This window comes from Trypanosoma cruzi, genomic scaffold (assembly GCF_000209065.1).
Source record: "Trypanosoma cruzi strain CL Brener 1047053516723 genomic scaffold, whole genome shotgun sequence".
Lineage (NCBI taxonomy): Eukaryota > Euglenozoa > Kinetoplastea > Trypanosomatida > Trypanosomatidae > Trypanosoma > Trypanosoma cruzi.
The window spans coordinates 189,046-208,090 of record NW_001849576.1 but is presented as its reverse complement, the minus strand read 5'-3'; the positions used below and the strand labels follow the sequence as shown (position 1 = coordinate 208,090).

Sequence of the window (19,045 nt, the reverse complement as noted above, 5' to 3'; positions counted from 1 at the left end):
CCCTCTTTTAATTGTTTCTTCTGCACTCTTCCTGTGAGGGGTGCCGTGTGTTTCCGCCCAACTGCTCCACTCGCACACCCACCGACACGCTCATGACGACGGCCCTGTGCGCCTCGCCTGCTGCACGCATGAGGAGGGGCCGCGACGAACGGCGCGCTGAGGGAGCCGTGACGTGTGGGCGTGCGACGAGGGCCTGTGGGGCGGAGCACACATTTCTTTCCCTCTTGTTTTGTTTTTTTGCGGCCAGGGCTGGCAGACACCCGCAGCGCCACACACACAGCCACACCCTGCCGCCGTGTTTTTTTTTCTGTTGTTTTCTTTGTGAGGATGTGTGTGTGCTGCCACCGTGCGTGATTGTTGAGGTCGGGGCCGTACCGCATGTATCGCTGCCATCCAGCTGTGCCTATTGCTCTGTTGATGTGCCTCCCTGTGTTCCTCTCTCTTTTCTTTCCGTTTCTCCAGCACACACACATAAATAGTTGCACAGTGCTCTCCTCGTTGTTTTTGCTCTGCTGGTTGAGGGCGTCGTTTTTTGTGCTGACGCGTGACGGACGGTGTCACGATGGCTTCCTCTGACGATGGCAGTCGCTGTGCTCTCGGCACACATCCACACACTCTTCCTTTTCTCTCTGTGGGAGTGATTGCAGCAGGGCATTGCTGCGAGCGTGATGGGGACCACGACAGCGTCACCCCTCGAGAAGGCCCACGCTCCGTTAGTTGTGGAGCGGCGAGGCGGTTTGCCTGCAGCTTGACTGACAGAACCGCACGGTTGTTTTATTGCGGTCACTCCGTCGGCATCACCCGCTGCGGTGGTGTCCGCAAGAGCCGCAGCCCCGATGAGGATGGCCTTGTAGTTGTCTGGCAGCTCAGAACTTCAGGCATTTCGCCCCTCAGGATTGCCCTTGCTGCTCGACTGGCGCAGCACCAGCCCGACACGGCTCTTCTGCAGGAGTGCAGGCACCAAAGTGCCCCAGCGACGAGGCTCATTAGCTGCGGTGACTTCCACCAGGCCTGCAGTGGGCGTGCCGGTGGCGTGGCCTTCTTGGTGCGCCACACCTTGCCGTGCGAGCGCTTGTAGCTCGTGGCGCCAACTGCGTGGAAACCAATGCCTTCCGCGTGTGCCCAACTGTCTGCCCCAGCATTTACGCGGTGAACCTCTGCAGCCTTTCCCGGCAATTGCCCACGCTGCTCACTTTGCGAGCACCATTCGTCGCTCAGTCCCCGCAGCTGTTATCGCGGGTGAACTGAATTTACATCATGGACTCTGGGACAGTCATACACCACCAACGACTGAAGGAGAGGATTTGTCCTCTACTCTAATTGACATGGATTTTGGGCTGGCAAATGGCCCGGCGCAGGCAACGCGGAACACACATCGTAATGTCTCGTCCCCTGACGTGGCTGCGTATTGCGCCCTACGCATCTCCCACTGGACATTCGTCCCCTACATGGATTCGGACCACTGCTTAATATCTTACTCGGCGGGGATGGATGATGGCATTCCGCGACTAGCCAACACGCTGCCTCGGCGGGAGAAAGCCACTTTTGCCCTGCGCAAAGCGGACTGGCCTGCTTCCACCTCGTTGTGTGAAACACTCCTTGCCGCCGCGTCCGCATGGTTGGAAATTCGCAGTGGAATCTTACAAGCAGCTGAGCGCCACATCCCGCGCGGCAGCCGCGACAGCCCAAAACAATATGGACACACAAAATGGAACAAGCCAAGGCCGCCGCCGAAGCAGCACACAAAGCATACACGTTGCCTCGCCAGGAGACATCCTGCTTCGAGCCGAATTCATCCAAAAAGTGGAGGACTAAAATCAAACATTACGCCGTTGCTTCACTATGCTTCTGGAAGCCAGTGCGGAAAAACTTGGAGCTTCATCCAGCCCGAGCTGGCGATATCTCCGCGGCGCCACACTCTCATTCCCTGGAATTGGTTGTGCTTCGCACTGATCCTCGGACCGCGTCTGTGCTCTGCCTCGGCGGCAGGCAAATCTGCTCGTCAATCATTTTGTGCGGTTTCACGTGCCGCATTACATTATCCTGCTGCTGCTGCTGCTGCTGCTGCTCGCTGCACTCCCTTGCCCCTGGTGACGTGGACCAAATGACACATGCTGTACGTGAAGGAATATCCTTCATGGCTTGACAAGAATAGGAAACACTGGCAATATCTCAAAAAAAAAAAAAGAAGGAAAAAAGAAAAATCACGTGTCCGCTGTCAAAGCAAGCCACAAATCAAAAAAAGTAGTGCGTGCACACAACCACAACACAAGTAAAACAACAAAAAAAGCCGAAGCGTGGGACGACCAGCGCAAACGCTCTCATTGCTCCCGTAAAGCAAAACACACACACAGGGAGGGAGAGAGAGGTCGCCCACTCAATGCAATGGAAACAAAACAAAAACAGTTACGGTGCTCCGCCCATGCAGCCAGGCAGGACGGCAGCGGTGCGTGTCGTGCAAAAGAGAGCACCAACGGGCCTGCATGGGCGTGCATGCATATATACAATGGGCACATTATGTGTGTGCCTCGTGGGGTGAGGTGAGGGCGAGAGTCCATGCAAGGGGACACACACACAGAGAGAGAGAGAAGGACGAGTTTGTGTGCGGGCGGTGCACGGCTCTCTCTCCCTCACTCTCACGCGGCCACCACCGCAGCAGCAGCCGCACACGCAACAACAAGAAGAAGAAGCAAAAGATGGGAGGTGGTGTGGGAGGCCGCGGTGCTGCCGTCACTGTCGGTAGTCCTCGTGATACTTTCCACAGCGGCGGTTTCGACTGCTTTTTGCTTCGTATTGCCGTGCTCCTTGTCATCTTGTTTTCCTTCGCCTCTCCCTGCAACATCGGATTCCGGTGCATTCTTCGGCGTCCCCTCATCACTGGTGGCATTGCTGACAGCTGAATGTGATGGTGGCCCTTGCGGTGTTGGGGGCTCGACGGGCTCCTCTGGAATGGTAGCGTAATACGTACAAATAAACTCAACGTCACGGTCATGAGTTACACCCGACGTTTTATTATAAAAAGCGTCACAAACCCCCTTCATCACTTTGTGCATGCAGATCCTCTCAGCTGTCACATTCAACTTCCCTCCTGTCGTGCTTTCATTCGCGCATTCTTCCTGCGTCAGAACATACCAATTCAAGATCAAATTCTCCTCATCCGTTCTGTTACTGGCAACAACACCGGCAGCAGCTTCCACCACCTTGTCCGCAAAACCACAGCCGACACCGCACCACAGCACGCAGAGGGCACACACCAGCAGCACACGGCCAGTCATCATCATCGCCATCACTCCTGTCAGTTGCGTGCAGCCTTCAGCACAAACTAATGACACGTCAACGTAGAGTGAAAAAGCAACAGACACGGCCGCTACACTGCACACAGTCACCACAGAGTGACAAATGGCAGCTTGCGCACACCATGAGGCAGAGGGAGTCAGTGCGATTGCGGCACTCGCTTACCGCTCTCCAAACCAAAAAATAAATAAAAAACGGAAAAATCACAACAGCGGAAGAAAAAAAGAAAAACAGAGTTGAGGGTCCGGCAAGGCTCCAAAAAAGTAAAAAAAAATATGAAACATCGATCAGGCACGACTTTCATTTCATTTGCCATGCGGCACAATAAAAAAAGACATTTGTTTGTCTGCACATGATTCCCGCACAGAATAAAGCAAAAAAAGATCGTACTGTTCCACCAGCCCACACACAACACCTTCACACTTCATTGCGGCATCCAGCCTGTTCCTCCGCTCCTCCTTTCGTGCAGTCCGTGGGACGCACTGCAATGGAGCCGGCACCGCGTGTGGGCAACAAAAAACAAGGAGGAGAAACGCGTCACTCATGAGAGTGTGCAGCAGCCGACCATTAAATAAAGGAACAGCAACGATACTTATTATTCCAGGAAAACATAAAACCAACAGCAAAATGTTAATAATAAAAGAAAACACGAAGGGAACGCGGCACACGTTCTCTGCGAGGAGCCGCAATTCCACACTCTTCGGCTCACAAGACCGTCACAACTCCACACAATCCCAGAAGAAGCAGCAACGCACAATACACGCAAACACGCACAGTGCCGTCAACAGTCAACTCGCGCAGTGTCAATTTCGCGTCGTTGCGCAGGGCAAAGCAGTCGTCGGGACTCACACCGCTCCCGGAATACTGCGCGGTGAATTCTCGTCATTGGGGTTTGTTATCGCGTCCACAGGCATTGCGTTGACTCAATCCGTACGCATCACCCTCAGCAGCAAATCCACTGCCCGCAACGCCATTTTCTAAAACGAGAGATTTGTGTCCAGTGGCGTCGTGCTCACTCGCCTCGTCCGTGTTATCCGCGGCAACGTGTTCCCTGCCGCCACAAGTGACAGACATGATCCCCAATGCATTTAGCGCCACTGATATTCTCGGACCGTTGGCAAAGGAAGGCCTCTTCGTGGATGCATTCGGGACCATCATTTCGATCGGATTGGCGGCAAACTCAGGCCTCGTCCCGGAAGTGTTGGTCGCCGTGTTGGATGCGGGACTCCGATCGACGGTGTTGGGTCCGTCAGCCGCCGCAGACTGTCGCCAATCCTCGTGTTGACGTGACGGCTCAGCATTCACTTGCGGCGCAGTTGTCCCACCAGATTTTGTGTCATCCTTCCCTTCACGGGGTGGCGGCAACTGACAGATGCCGTCCGGTCAGCATCGCTGCTCCGTGCAGGCGAATGGATGGTTCCATCGGGGGAAATTGACGCCACCACAATTCATAAAGGCCGGCGTATTTATGTGTCGTCACATTCATCGTGGAGGCAACGGTGGCCCCTTCCTCTTTCCTTGCACAGCTGGCAGCACAGTTGCTACATGTGTGCACCGCATTGGCCACATGGCACACAGCACACAGCACACAGCTCACCATTCCTGCCATGCATGCGCACACCAAAGCCACTGAAAGTATAATTCTCATGCTGAGCCTCAGCACTGGCAGCAGAACACTTCTTCCACGCCCACACACACGCACGATAGCTCGGGCCGCCGTCACTCGGAGCACACGACACATCCACCGGCACAAACACCGCATCCGCACCACCAGACACATGTCCAGGACTCCCAGCAGCCGTCACACACACAGGCAAGCAGCACAATAGCGCAAGGACCAACACGGCGCACACCGCACCATCGTCACGCGTCGTGGAGTCGCTGGGGCCAGCCAGCTGATCGGTGAGCCAGAAGGAAAAGGAATGGAAAAGGAGGGAGAGGAACGGAGTGCAGCGGATGCAGAGAGAGAGCGCAGACAACATGAGGAGAGGGCAGCAGGCCCAGCCGCACAGTTCACACACCACGAGGCGGAATCCACGCAAGAAAGGCACACAACGCCAGCAGCCACCCACCATGCAGGAGGAGAAGACATCCACCACCATCTCCTCCCAGCTCATTTTCACAGCCAACGGGAAATGGCAAAAACCCGCAGCCACCACACAACGTACACGGAGCCCAACTCAATGCAGCCACACGCGGTGCTCCACACCCGCAGGAAAGGAGACTCGGGCTGCGCACTCCCTCTCCCTCTCCCTTCCCTTCATGGCCACAAAGAAGGACAACAGCCGCCACACGCAACCGCCAGCATGAACTACAAAAAAAGCATCCAAATCCACTGCAATGTGCATCTTGTGTGTGTGTGGTTGTGTGTGCCTGCAGAAACACAAAGCAAAGAAGTAGAAAAGAGGGAGCAGAGTGTGTGGAGAGACGCACAAAAAAATGTACAGCGGAGACGCGTGGCGGAAGCAACAAGAAGAAGACCGCTCAAACTCATGACTGCACTGCAGCCCAAGCAGTGGCAATTCACACAAGATTTATTTAAAACAAAAAAAGAAACCTTCCCTTCGTCTTATATAAACCCCATCACACAAAATAATTATAAATAAAAAAAGAAATCGTCCATTACTGTTCCACACAAATTAACAAAAGACAGCTGGCTGCCGTGTGGCCACACCAAACTGTCTGTATATATTTTGCCCGCAAAATAAAATTAAAAGATATTTAAATGTCTTTCAACCGTCCGACCCTCTGCGTGTCCGCGCATCGTTTATATTTCATGGGGCCATCTGCGTGTTGCTGCTCCCCTCAGCCCTCTCATCGGCGCGTGAGTGCGGCCCGCAGAGCACAGTCACTCGTGTGTGTGGGGACTGAGAGAAGCACGCAGACATGACGGCAGTCGCGTCACTCCATCGGGAGAGTGAGCGCGGCAAAAGAAAAAAATCATCAGGAGGGAAAAGAAATGCTCACGAGGCCGACACCGAAGGGTGCGCCACCGCATGAAATGCACACAAAAAAACAAAAAATCTTAAAAACACGGCGGCAGGGTGTGGCTGTGTGTGTGGCGCTGCGGGTGTCTGCCCGCCCTGACCGCAAAGAAAAAAAACAAGAGGGGAAGAAATGTGTGCTCCGCCCCACAGGCCCTCGTCGCACGCCCACACGTCACGGCTCCCTCAGCGCGCCGTTCGTCGCGGCCCCTCCTCATGCGTGCAGCAGGCGAGGCGCACAGGGCCGTCGTCATGAGCGTGTCGGTGGGTGTGCGAGCGGAGCAGTTGGGCGGGAAACACACGGCACCCCTCACAGGAAGAGTGCAGCAACAAACAATTAAAGAGGGAAGAGTAGAAAAGAAAAAACGTCCACAGTGATTGCCCCCAAAGCAAAGAAGGAAAAAGGGATGGGGAAGATAAAAAAAAAGTAAAAAAACACGCAAAACAAAAAAACAAGAAAGTAGAAAACAGCAAATAAATTTAAAATACGCAAAAAAAAAGGATTTATAAAAGAAATTCGTTCCCATGGGAAAGTAATTATGTGGTGGGGAGGCCGCAAGTGTCCCACGCGGCAGCCAGTCACTCCTCACAGAGCCGCAAACCCCCACAGTCCCAACAGAAGGATCAGCGGCAGCAGTCCGCTTCCGCAAACAGTGCTGCCATCACCATTTGCCCCAAAGTGACGAGCGGTACCGACACCCGTTGCTCCTCCCGCCAAGGATTCAGAAGAGCTCTTCGGGCGAGACACAGCTGGTGAAGAAGCACGCGCAGCCACTGACTTTGGAATATTAATTTTGGCAAGCCCTGCAATCTCTTCGGAGCTCAACGGACGGTTGTACAGCAGGACGTTCCTCACAGTCACAGATACACCTTCGTCACCCCCTGTGTTCTCTGCGCTGCCTCCATCCCCTCCAATGAAGAAGTGTGAGATCCCTTTCGAATCCGTATTTTCCCACTTAATTTGCACACTCTCACACACACGCTGACCATCGACGTAAACGGAGCCCTGGTTGCCGTTCTGTAGCACAATGGCCACTTGGTACGTTGTCCCCGGCTCCCAAGTCCTGCTGGGCTCCGACGTCTTTTCGCCACTGTGCAACAATTCCCACCTCTTTTCTCTGTTGTACGACAGTCCCAGGAGTACAGTATTCTTAGCGCCATCGTTCACCTTCGCACCCATCAATGGAATGGAGGTATCTCCGTCCTTTGGCAAACCGTGGATGGACACCGTCGCCACAAGAGTGAATTTGTGGTTCGCAAAGTGGTACAGCTGATTCTCCCCCTGCCTGCCAACAGGCCACTCCGCCCCTGCACCACGCCCCGTGAACGTCACGCCATTATCCGCACCAATACCGCTCTTTACTGTGGCGTTCACCCCGAGGTACTCGTCCCTCCATGTGTTATCAGAGAAGCTGCCGGACAAAAAGCCAACCAGCCCATCCGTGATCTTACCAGCGCTGCAGGCATTGTCAGTTGAGGTAACCTGTGCAAGTAAAGTGGCGCACAGCTTGGAGACACGTTCGTCCACTTCCTTCCAGGTCGCCAGCACCTCCTTCACCCGCTTCAACTGCTCAGTCAGACGCACAGAGACCATACCGGGTGATGGTGTCTTCCCTTCGGCCCCCTTCTTCTTCTCGTACAGTGCAATCAACTTCTCCTCTTTATTTCCTTGATCTCCACTTTCAACACTTTTGTACAGCAGGGTGCTGGCGGCAACGTCATCATCGTTCCCGGACACCAGCCCAATATCAACAATGTGCGTATTGTCCGTCAGCCAAAGATGGAGTACGCCCTTTGAATTGTCTTCCTCCTTTGAATACACCGGCAGAGTAACGAGCATCACGTCCCTGTTATCGCCAATCGTCGCTGTGGTGAACCCGCTTCTAACGCGCCTCTCATGTCCCTTGTGGTTGTTGCCCCACACGCGCGAGAGTGTCCCGATTGCCTCCGTCCACGAATCCCCCTTGTCACCGGACTCGTACACCCTGCGGCGGCCATCATCACACGCAGTCATCATCATGAGTTTGTCCTTCTCCCACTCCACAACGGAGGGATCACTGCAGTCATCGGCAGAAATCTCCTTTGACAGCTTCCAACTCTTATTATCCGGGGAGTATATGAACAGAGAAACGGTGTTTCTCCCCCCAGCTGCATCTGTGCCATTCGACTCCCCCGTCCTCACTTTTTTTCCTTCCATAGGGAACACAAGAGTACCGTCCTCCATCTTAACGCCCGATCCACCGCCGCCAGACGGCACACTCAAAGATTTATTTCGTTGGATATTGGAAATTACCGGGAGAGTGTCAATATCAGTCCAATGAATTGTTTTGTTACGGCCATCATCAACACTGATGTTCCCTCTCGCCAGCAAAAGCCCCACCTCCTCTGTTCTATTCTTCCCAGTACCAGCGGCACCTTTAAGGCCGTAGATTCCAGCAAGCATGTAAATATCAGTTCCATGCACAACTGTTGTTGGCCGGCTCACACGTACTCCCGATACTCTTCGGGAACCTGCTCGGGCAGCTTCTTGGGAAGCACAATTATTTTTTTTGGAAGGACATTCCTCCAGCACTTGTGTCTTCACTTGAGCCGTAAGCAAATCTTCTTTTGCTTGTTCACCAGTCAACGTCAGGAGCTTCGAGGCAATCCCAGTAAAACGGCCTTCGTCCTGCTTCTCGCACTTCGCCTCGGCAACGGCAAACACCTCTCCATTCACCTCAACAAGGCTGGGACCACGAAGCCAACTCACTGTTTCTCCTTCTTTCACATCTCTCCAAGCAAACAATTTCCCTGGTTGAGATCCCTGACCTGACTCTTGACCCACAGCGGTCGCAGCTCCGCCAGTGCCGCAGCACATCATCACGACGAGGAGCAGCAGCAGCGCCGAAGTAAACACACGCCGGGACATTTTGGGCCTCTGCGGCTCACTCTCTCCTCCTTCCCTCCTCCTTCCGCTGGATCCGGTCACGCAGCGACGGTTGTGTGTGCGGGGTGCCTTCACTGCAGCAGCACGTGAGAGCATATAAATATGTGTGTGTGGGCGGTGTGTGTGCTGTTGGTCCTTTCAGTGCCTTCCAATTTCACAGTAGCGTTTAGCGCTTGCTTGCTTGCTTTGTGAGTAAGAAAAGAAATAGATGGAAAACATGCCAACAAAAGAAGCACAGGAGTGGGCACCGCCACCCATCCACAGTGAGTGGCACCATCATCCCCGCCGCAGTCACTCCCAACAACAACAACAACTCACGCATACAAACACACGGAACAGGAGAAGGAAGAGCAGTGCACCGGGAACACGCAGCGACTGCCACCACCAGCGGCAGCCACGGCGGGTGTGTTATTCGTCACGCGTCAGCAGACACCGAACAACGCCCACGCAAAAAACACAAACAGCGGAAGACAAAAGAGCGCAACCGCCCTTCGCAGCACCGACACGCTGCCGCCAGTCTTTTTACTGTTTTCTCTTCCAGCGCACCCGCTTCTCCGCCGCAGGCGCGTATCACACCGCACAGCCGAAGAATACCGGCAAATCCAGAGCGGGAGGGACCCGTCAGCATGTGCAGCAGCTTGGTGAGAACCAATCAACAGTTGTATCAGGCACCCCCAAAAAAAACACCCACCGACTGCACACCAGCAAAATGCCAACAAAACACATCGAGGGCTAACGTCCTCCGTCCTCGCAAGGGCCGCCGCAGTCGGAATCATGTGCATTTGTGCATTCTCAGCGTTCAGACCCCTACGCAGCGTGAGCGGCATGGCGTGTGTGTGTGTGCATGTGCTTGCGAGTTTGGCAGCGCCTATACTTGCAGAGCAGCTGTGCGGCACAAGAAAGTCCTGAGAAAGCAACGGCAGAGAGAGGCAGATAGCACACACTCAAACTACTCATATCATCACACACACACGCACATGCAGCCCGCGGAATGGGTTCACTCAACCACAAACCATGAAAAAAGGAAAACAAAAAGCCGAAGCGTGGGACGACCAGCGCACACACTCTCATTTCTCCCGTAAAGCAAAACACACACACAGGGAGAGAGAGAGAGGTCGCCCACTCAATGCAATGGAAACAAAACAGAAACAGTTACGGTGCTCCGCCCATGCAGCCAGGCAGGACGGCAGCGGTGCGTGTCGTGCAAAAGAGAGCACCAACGGGCTTGCATGGGTGTGCATGCATATATACAATGGGCACATTATGTGTGTGCCTCGTGGGGTGAGGTGAGGGCGAGAGTCCATGCAAGGGGACACACACACAGAGAGAAGGACGAGTTTGTGTGCGGGCGGTGCACGGCTCTCTCTCCCTCACTCTCACGCGGCCACCACCGCAGCAGCAGCCGCACACGCAACAAAAAGAAGAAGAAGCAGAAGAGGGGAGGTGGTGTGGGAGACCGCGGTGCTGACGTCACTGACGGTAGTCCTCGTGATACTTTCCACAGCGGCGGTTTCGACTGCTTTTTGCTTCGTATTGCCGTGCTCCTTGTCATCTTGTTTTCCTTCGCCTCTCCCTGCAACATCGGATTCCGGTGCATTCTTCGGCGTCCCCTCATCACTGGTGGCATTGCTGACAGCTGAATGTGATGGTGGCCCTTGCGGTGTTGGGGGCTCGACGGGCTCCTCTGGAATGGTAGCGTAATACGTACAAATAAACTCAACGTCACGGTCATGAGTTACACCCGACGTTTTATTATAAAAAGCGTCACAAACCCCCTTCATCACTTTGTGCATGCAGATCCTCTCAGCTGTCACATTCAACTTCCCTCCTGTCGTGCTTTCATTCGCGCATTCTTCCTGCGTCAGAACATACCAATTCAAGATCAAATTCTCCTCATCCGTTCTGTTACTGGCAACAACACCGGCAGCAGCTTCCACCACCTTGTCCGCAAAACCACAGCCGACACCGCACCACAGCACGCAGAGGGCACACACCAGCAGCACACGGCCAGTCATCATCATCGCCATCACTCCTGTCACTTGCGTGCAGCCTTCAGCACAAACTAACACCACGTCAACGCAGAGTGAAAAAGCAACAGACACGGCCGCTACACTGCACACAGTCACCACAGAGTGACAAATGGCAGCTTGCGCACACCATGAGGCAGAGGGAGTCAGTGCGATTGCGGAACTCGCTTACCGCTCTCCAAACCAAAAAATAAATAAAAAACGGAAAAATCACAACAGCGGAAGAAAAAAAGCAAAACAGAGTTGAGGGTCCGGCAAGGCTCAAAAAAAGTAAAAAAAAATATGAAACATCGATCAGGCACGACTTTCATTTCATGTGCCATGCAGCACAATAAAAAAAGACATTTGTTTGTCTGCACATGATTCCCGCACAGAATAAAGCAAAAAAAGATCGTACTGTTCCACCAGCCCACACAACACCTTCACACTTCATTGCGGCATCCGGCCTGTTCCTCCAATCCTCCTTTCGTGCAGTCCGTGGGACGCACTGCAATGAGGCCGGCACCGCGTGTGGGCAACAAAAAACAAGGAGGAGAAACGCGTCACTCATGAGAGTGTGCAGCAACCGACAATTAAATAAAGGAACAGCAACGATACGTATTATTCCAGGAAAACATAAAACCAACAGCAAAATGTTAATAATAAAAGAAAACACGAAGGGAACGCGGCACACGTTCTCTGCGAGGAGCCGCAATTCCACACTCTTCGGCTCACAAGACCGTCACAACTCCACACAATCCCAGAAGAAGCAGCAACGCACAATACACGCACACACGCACAGTGCCGTCAACAGTCAACTCGCGCAGTGTCAATTTCGCGTCGTTGCGCAGGGCAAAGCAGTCGCCGGGACTCACACCGCTCCCGGAATACTGCGCGGTGAATTCTCGTCATTGGGGTTTGTTGTCGTGTCCAGAAGCATTGCGTTGAGTCAATCCGTCCGCATCACCCTCAGCAACAAATCCACTGCCCGCAACGCCATTCTCTAAAACGAGAGATTTGTGTCCGGTGGCGTCGTGCTCACTCACCTCGTCCGTGTTATCCGCAGCAACGTGTTCCCTGCCGCCATAATTAACAGACATGATCCCGGATGCATTTAGCGCCACTAATATTCTCGGACCGTTGGCAAAGGAAGGCCTCTTCGTGGATGCATTCGGGACCATCACTTCGATCGGATTGCTGGCAAACTCAGGCCTCGTCCCGGAAGTGTTGGTCGCCGTGTTGGATGCGGGACTCCGATCGACGGTGTTGGGTGCGTCAGCCGCCGCAGACTGTCGCCAATCCTCGTGTTGACGTGACGGCTCAGCATTCACTTGCGGCGCAGTTGTCCCATCAGATTTTGTGTCGTCCTTCCCTTCACGGGGTGGCGGCAACTGACAGATGCCGTCTGGTCAGCATCGCTGCTCCGTGCAGGCGAATGGATGGTTCCATCGGGGGAAATTGACGCCACCACAATTCATAAAGGCCGGCGTATTTATGTGTCGTCACATTCATCGTGAAGGCAACGGTGGCCCCTTCCTCTTTCCTTGCACAGCTGGCAGCACAGTTGCTACATGTGTGCACCGCATTGGCCACATGGCACACAGCACACAGCACACAGCTCACCATTCCTGCCATGCATGCGCACACCAAAGCCACTGAAAGTATAATTCTCATGCTGAGCCTCAGCACTGGCAGCAGAACACTTCTTCCACGCCCACACACACGCACGATAGCTCGGGCCGCCGTCACTCGGAGCACACGACACATCCACCGGCACAAACACCGCATCCGCACCACCAGACACATGTCCAGGACTCCCAGCAGCCGTCACACACACAGGCAAGCAGCACAATAGCGCAAGGACCAACACGGCGCACACCGCACCATCGTCACGCGTCGTGGAGTCGCTGGGGCCAGCCAGCTGATCGGTGAGCCAGAAGGAAAAGGAATGGAAAAGGAGGGAGAGGAACGGAGTGCAGCGGATGCAGAGAGAGAGCAGACAACATGAGGAGAGGGCAGCAGGACCAGCCGCACAGTCCACACACCACGAGGCGGAATCCACGCAAGAAAGGCACACAACGCCAGCAGCCACCCACCATGCAGGAGGAGAAGACATCCACCACCATCTCCTCCCAGCTCATTCCCACAGCCAACGGGAAATGGCAAAAACCCGCAGCCACCACACAACGTACACGGAGCCCAACTCAATGCAGCCACACGCGGTGCTCCACACCCGCAGGAAAGGAGACTCGGGCTGCGCACTCCCTCTCCCTCTCCCTTCCCTTCATGGCCACAAAGAAGGACAACAGCCGCCACACGCAACCGCCAGCATGAACTACAAAAAAAGCATCCAAATCCACTGCAATGTGCATCTTTTGTGTGTGTGGTTGTGTGTGCCTGCAGAAACACAAAGCAAAGACGTGGAAAAGAGTGAGCAGAGTATGTGAGGGGACGCAGAAAAAAATGTACGGCGGAGACGCGTGGCGGAAGCAACAAGAAGAAGACCGCTCAAACTCATGACTGCACTGCAGCCCAAGCAGTGGCAATTCACACAAGATTTATTTAAAACAAAAAAAGAAACCTTCCCTTCGTCTTATATAAACCCCATCACACAAAATAATTATAAATAAAAAAAGAAATCGTCCATTACTGTTCCACACAAATTAACAAAAGACAGCTGGCTGCCGTGTGGCCACACCAAACTGTCTGTATATATTTTGCCCGCAAAATAAAATTAAAAAATATTTAAATGTCTTTCAACCGTCCGACCCTCTGCGTGTCCGCGCATCGTTTATATTTCATGGGGCCATCTGCGTGTTGCTGCTCCCCTCAGCCCTCTCATCGGCGCGTGAGTGCGGCCCGCAGAGCACAGTCACTCGTGTGTGTGGGGACTGAGAGAAGCACGCAGACATGACGGCAGTCGCGTCACTCCATCGGGAGAGTGAGCGCGGCAAAAGAAAAAAATCATCAGGAGGGAAAAGAAATGCTCACGAGGCCGACACCGAAGGGTGCGCCACCGCATGAAATGCACACAAAAAAACAAAAAATCTTAAAAACACGGCGGCAGGGTGTGGCTGTGTGTGTGGCGCTGCGGGTGTCTGCCCGCCCTGACCGCAAAGAAAAGCAAAACAAGAGGGAAGAAATGTGTGCTCCGCCCCACAGGCCCTCGTCGCACGCCCACACGTCGCGGCTCCCTCAGCGCGCCGTTCGTCGCAGCCCCTCCTCATGCGTGCAGCAGGCGAGGCGCACAGGGCCGTCGTCATGAGCGTGTCGGTGGGTGTGCGAGTGGAGCAGTTGGGCGGGAAACACACGGCACCCCTCACAGGAAGAGTGCAGCAAGAAACAATTAAAGGAGGGAAGAGTAGAAAAGAAAAAAAAGTCCACAGTGATTGCCCCAAAAGCAAAAAAGGAAAAAGGGATGGGGAAGAAGAAAAAAAGGAAACACAAAAAAAGAAAAGAATTGTGGTGAGTAATTCATTACCGGATGTGCGTCGGTGTGGGGGAGGGCGCAATTGCCCCACACTGAGGCCGCACACTCCTCACGCAGTCGCAATGCCCCACAGTCCCAGCAGAAGCAGCAGCGGCAGCAGCACCATCCCGTACGCGGAACCAGCATCACCATTTGCCCCACCATCACCCGTTTCTCGTGCCGTCCCTTCATTCCCAGCAGAAGTCAAGCGTCCCGCTGGCGCATGTTGGGTATTGGCGGTTCTCCCCACAGTTGTCCTCCCCGGCGCTGCTGGTACTTCCCGTGGGCCAGGCACAGCAGGTGCAGCAGGTTTAGGAGCAATTTTCACTTGTGGTTCTGGAGCTCTCTTCGGAACGGGTTTACTGTCCTTGATTGCAGTCATCTCAGTGGAATTCAGTGGGCGGTTGTACAGAAAGACGTTCGTCACCGTCACACTAGGTTTTTTGCCGATCTCCTTCGGGCTGGCCTCCTCCTCCTCAACACCATCACCAATTTCGCACGCGCCAAAGCAAAACCCAAAAAGCCCAAGTGGTGTCTCACCTGTCAACGGCACCTCTTCCTCCCCCAGCGACTCACCATCAATGTACACAGAGGCCTTGTTGCCTTGCAGCATTAGTGCCACTTGGTGTTCTTTCCTCGGCACCCAAGTGCTGCCCTCTGTTGTCGTTGTGTTTGTGCCTTCGAACATCGTCTCCCACTTGTTATCCGCGGTGTAAGACAGTCTCATGAAATACTCGGGCCCAGCGTCACCCAACGCCGCATACAGTAGAGGAGTGTTATTATTCGGAGCCTCTTCGATGGTCACCGACGCCACAACTTTGAAGTTGTGGCTCAAGGATACATTACGTACTTTATCGTCCGGAATGTTCACAGGCCATATTACCCTGGAGTTAGACTCCGTCAACTGAAACCCATCTTTGACCTTCACTGCGTTCCTCCACCGTTGCATTCAGGCAAAGGTACTCGTCGTTCCACTTGTCATCGCTCGCCGATGCGTTTGAAAAAACTGCCACCAGCCCCGCCGTGGGTATAGAAAAGCTGGAGAAGAAAATGTCCTTTTGCGTCCAAGTACTGAGGACAGACTCGATTTCCTTCAGTTCCTCCGTCAGGCGGGAAAGCGACAAGGCACTGCCTTCAACACTGACCCTCCCTTGTAAAAGATGCAAATTGCCATCCGAGTACAGCAGGCTGCTGGCGACCTCCTTCTCCCCAGCATTGTACATGCCAACCGGTCCAATAGAAAACGAGCGGTTGTTGTCCGTCACCCAAACGTAGAGCGCAGTGGCCCTTTCCGTTTCCCCCAAGGCGTGCCTTCTCTGTGTGTACAGCATGACCTTCCTTCCCCCAATGGTCGCGGTGATGAGGGCTTCCACATGCAAGCCTCCGTCCGAGTATTCTTTCGATTGTGAGTTGACCCACACGCCTGGAAGCGTCCCGATGGCCTCTGTCCACGTTGTCCCCATGTCACGCGACTCGTACACCCTCTGGGCGTTCTCGCAGTCAACAATCATGAGAAGTGATCCCTCCCATTCGGTGATGCGGGGGTTAAGGCATTTCGCAGGGGACATGCCCTCTGGGAACGCCCAGGTACTGCCGTTGTCCGTCGAGTAAATGATCATGGAGTAAATGTCACCATTTTCTTCATTCATCGCCATCAGAGAAAACACAATGATGCCATCCTCCATCACAACAGCTGCGCCACCTGAAGCAATACACTCCGTCAATTTACCTTTGTGAGAAGCGGAAGAGATCGGTTTCGGGAGTGGTTTGGGGTCGCCCCATTCGATCCGTCCACTCTGCTTGCCGCCCGTGGCATTCGTGACCTCACCAACAACCAGTTTTAGTTCGAATCTGGCCTTTCTCCTATCCCCATTTACAGGGGACAAAACAGTGCCTCCCGCAAGAAGAAACACCTTATTGCCCTTCATGGTTGTTGTGGGGCGGAGCACAACACCCAAACTCCCCTCTCCCTCCGCTTTACCAAGCACAGTGTGTGCCCTCCATGAGCTTTTATTGACCTCATCAACAGCAGTGGGCCATTCCTACGCACAGTCGATGTACCCAACAACAACATCAGAAGAAAAGGACATAATTAATTGCCCAAGTTGATATTCGGCATCCATGTGACCCTCGGCGAATGCAGCAATTACTCCACCAGCACTGACAAGAGAGGGTGAAACAAATGAATCCCTCCGACCTGAGTTATTCCTCTTCTTCGGCAGTACCTGCGTCGTCTGCGGCACAAATAGATCGATCCGTTGCGGCCCCTCAACACCCCCTGAAGCACTCCCCTCTGCAGTAATGGCACCCGTCAATGCCGACCCAGAAGGAGTTGAGGCAACGGCATTATTTTCCACCTTGCGCAACTCCACTGCAGCACATCATCACGACGAGGATCAGCACCGCGGAAGGAAACACACGCCGGGACATGTTGGACCTCTGCGGCTCACTCTCTCTTCCTTCCCTCCTCCTTCCGCTGGATCCGGTCACGCGGCGACGGTTGTGTGTGCGGGGTGCCATGACACCAGCAGCACGTGAGAGCATATAAATATGTGTGTGTGGGCGGTGTGTGTGCTGTTGTTGGTCCTTTCAGAGCCTTCGAATTTCACAGTAGCGATTAGCACTTGTTTGCTTTCCTTTTCAAGTGTGTGTGTATGTCAGAAATGGGGAGAAGAGCACAGGGAAACACATTAGACACGCCAGTGGGGTGCACAGCGTGTCACTGCAGCAGAAATCATTTATTCCAACCATACACACGCCGAGGTGGAAGGGCTGTGTGTTTTTTCAAAAAAGACGACGCACAACCTCCAACAGACGTGCCAGCGCTCACAGCCAAAACAACAACAAAAAAAAGGGATACCCGCCTCGTAGGCAACAGGACAACATCTCCGGCCCACACACAAAGGCAGCGGAAAAAGCACTAAACAGACAACAATCAGCGGCACAAACGCCAGACTCAACTGTGCCGCACGGAGTCAGTCGACTTCTCTGTTGCTGAGAAACACAGCATGGAATATCCGCCGGCCATTGCGTCGGGGATGCACGCCAAGTCGTGCACAAAATCCCACCAGGACCCAACGCATTAACTCTAACTTCGCGCACATCTCCACAGTCGCATCCTCGCCATTCCGAGCGGTGCCTCAGAAAGCGGTGAAGGGCAGCGTCGAAGGAGTAAAACGCCTCCGCACCGTCGCAGAGCACCAGACTGAATGAAAGACCAAGGTCCTCCACAGTCATCACAGACGCGTCACACGCGCCGCCGTACTTCTCCCTCATGGAACGCCAATCAAAAGTAAATGTCGGCACCGTCTTTCCCAGGGCGGCAGCGTGGCCCACTTCAAACGCCGTCCCGCAGTCTGGCCCATCCAAGCAAAACAGACACAGGTCCGCAATGACGGCGTCTCGCCGCCTTACCACCTCCATTTTCTTCACCCGCATCCCCCCAGCCCCTGGGGCCACATTGCCAGCGGGAATGAGCGGCACGGCGACGTGCACCCACAGAGCCGTGCGCACACGATCCTGGCACGCCGCACCCGTGTCTGCGTCGAACAAAGCGGGGCCAGCAATGTACACCCCACTCATTGTGAAACTGCTTCCTTGGCTCCTGTCCTTCCGCTCCTCCAAAAGTAAAAGAAAAGAAAGCGGAAGAAGTAAATCAGAGAACGGCGCCGTCGCAACAAGGCAGAAGCACGAGGAGCACCCCTCACGCAGGACAGGCGTCGCTCGCAAGCAACGGAAACACAAGTTGAAGACAGAGGATGCCAGGAGCACAAAAATGCAGGCCTTCTCGGAAGAGTGCGCCCTCAATAAAATGCACCCGCGGCAAACAAATTAAGAACAACTGTGACGTCGCTGATGCGGCAAGCGGCAGATAGCAACGGGCAAGGTGCCGCTGACGCTACTGCATTGCCCACATTCCGCTCCGCCGCCCTCGCCCAGCGCCCGGCGTGGAGCGTGACGCAGAAACAAGAAAAAATGAAAGCTGCGGATCGCATCGTTAGAGTGTGGAGGGTCCACGCATTGCGGGCAACGGGCCCACGCACGTGTCGTCCATGCCGCCTACAACAAGACACCTCGGAGAGCAGAAATATGGCCTCCACGCCATCCAGCGCGTTGCTGGGGCGGCACGGTAGTGGTGAGGCAAACACACACACACCTCGTCCACAATGCGGCAAGTGAACGGCAAAAGAGCACAGCAACCACAACACCAAACTCCACACACGCGCAGAAGGGAGCGCGCACAGCCCGTCACTCGTTTTCTAGTGAGTGTGTGAGTGGGATGGACGCCACACCAGCAACAGCTTCAACGGCATCGACGTCTCATACAATACAACACTCGGGATTTCCACCTCGTGACGCCGGGCAC

General features: G+C 54.2%; 4 protein-coding genes and 1 pseudogene across 4 annotated transcripts, besides 16 other annotated features; all 5 read right to left on the bottom strand.

Annotated features, from left to right (window-relative positions):
- Positions 1-3,387: part of a sequence feature (areas not merged during assembly with more than two copies in the genome that could not be assigned to a particular haplotype) that runs on past the window's edge.
- Positions 845-1,526: a mobile genetic element.
- Positions 2,044-2,075: a microsatellite.
- Positions 2,175-2,204: a microsatellite.
- Positions 2,637-3,287, bottom strand: Tc00.1047053510359.550 (mucin-associated surface protein (MASP), putative; the record flags this gene model as incomplete). Its single annotated transcript, XM_816671.1, has 1 exon — positions 2,637-3,287. The coding sequence occupies one exon, from the start codon at positions 3,285-3,287 to the stop codon at positions 2,637-2,639; it is 651 nt and encodes a 216-aa protein (XP_821764.1).
- Positions 3,388-3,660: a sequence feature (areas merged during assembly that could not be assigned to a particular haplotype. This can correspond to areas where the two haplotypes were merged or to regions with more than two copies in the genome that were merged during assembly.).
- Positions 3,661-8,084: a sequence feature (areas not merged during assembly with more than two copies in the genome that could not be assigned to a particular haplotype).
- Positions 4,643-5,074, bottom strand: Tc00.1047053510359.540 (uncharacterized protein; the record flags this gene model as incomplete). Its single annotated transcript, XM_816670.1, has 1 exon — positions 4,643-5,074. One exon carries the CDS (start codon positions 5,072-5,074, stop codon positions 4,643-4,645), a length of 432 nt encoding a protein of 143 aa, XP_821763.1.
- Positions 5,884-5,905: a sequence feature (AT_rich).
- Positions 6,665-6,778: a sequence feature (T-rich).
- Tc00.1047053510359.530 (trans-sialidase, putative) lies at positions 6,865-9,300 on the bottom strand (the record flags this gene model as incomplete). Its single annotated transcript, XM_816669.1, has 1 exon — positions 6,865-9,300. The coding sequence occupies one exon, from the start codon at positions 9,298-9,300 to the stop codon at positions 6,865-6,867; it is 2,436 nt and encodes an 811-aa protein (XP_821762.1).
- Positions 8,085-9,033: a sequence feature (areas merged during assembly that could not be assigned to a particular haplotype. This can correspond to areas where the two haplotypes were merged or to regions with more than two copies in the genome that were merged during assembly.).
- Positions 9,034-9,796: a sequence feature (areas merged during assembly that could not be assigned to a particular haplotype. This can correspond to areas where the two haplotypes were merged or to regions with more than two copies in the genome that were merged during assembly.).
- Positions 9,797-9,919: a sequence feature (areas merged during assembly that could not be assigned to a particular haplotype. This can correspond to areas where the two haplotypes were merged or to regions with more than two copies in the genome that were merged during assembly.).
- Positions 9,920-19,045: part of a sequence feature (areas not merged during assembly with more than two copies in the genome that could not be assigned to a particular haplotype) that runs on past the window's edge.
- Tc00.1047053510359.520 (mucin-associated surface protein (MASP), putative) lies at positions 10,581-11,231 on the bottom strand (the record flags this gene model as incomplete). The annotated part of the gene is made up of 1 exon (XM_816668.1): positions 10,581-11,231. The coding sequence occupies one exon, from the start codon at positions 11,229-11,231 to the stop codon at positions 10,581-10,583; it is 651 nt and encodes a 216-aa protein (XP_821761.1).
- Positions 13,824-13,845: a sequence feature (AT_rich).
- Positions 13,936-13,961: a sequence feature (AT_rich).
- Positions 14,607-14,670: a sequence feature (T-rich).
- Positions 14,750-17,221, bottom strand: Tc00.1047053510359.490 (annotated as a pseudogene).
- Positions 14,777-14,802: a microsatellite.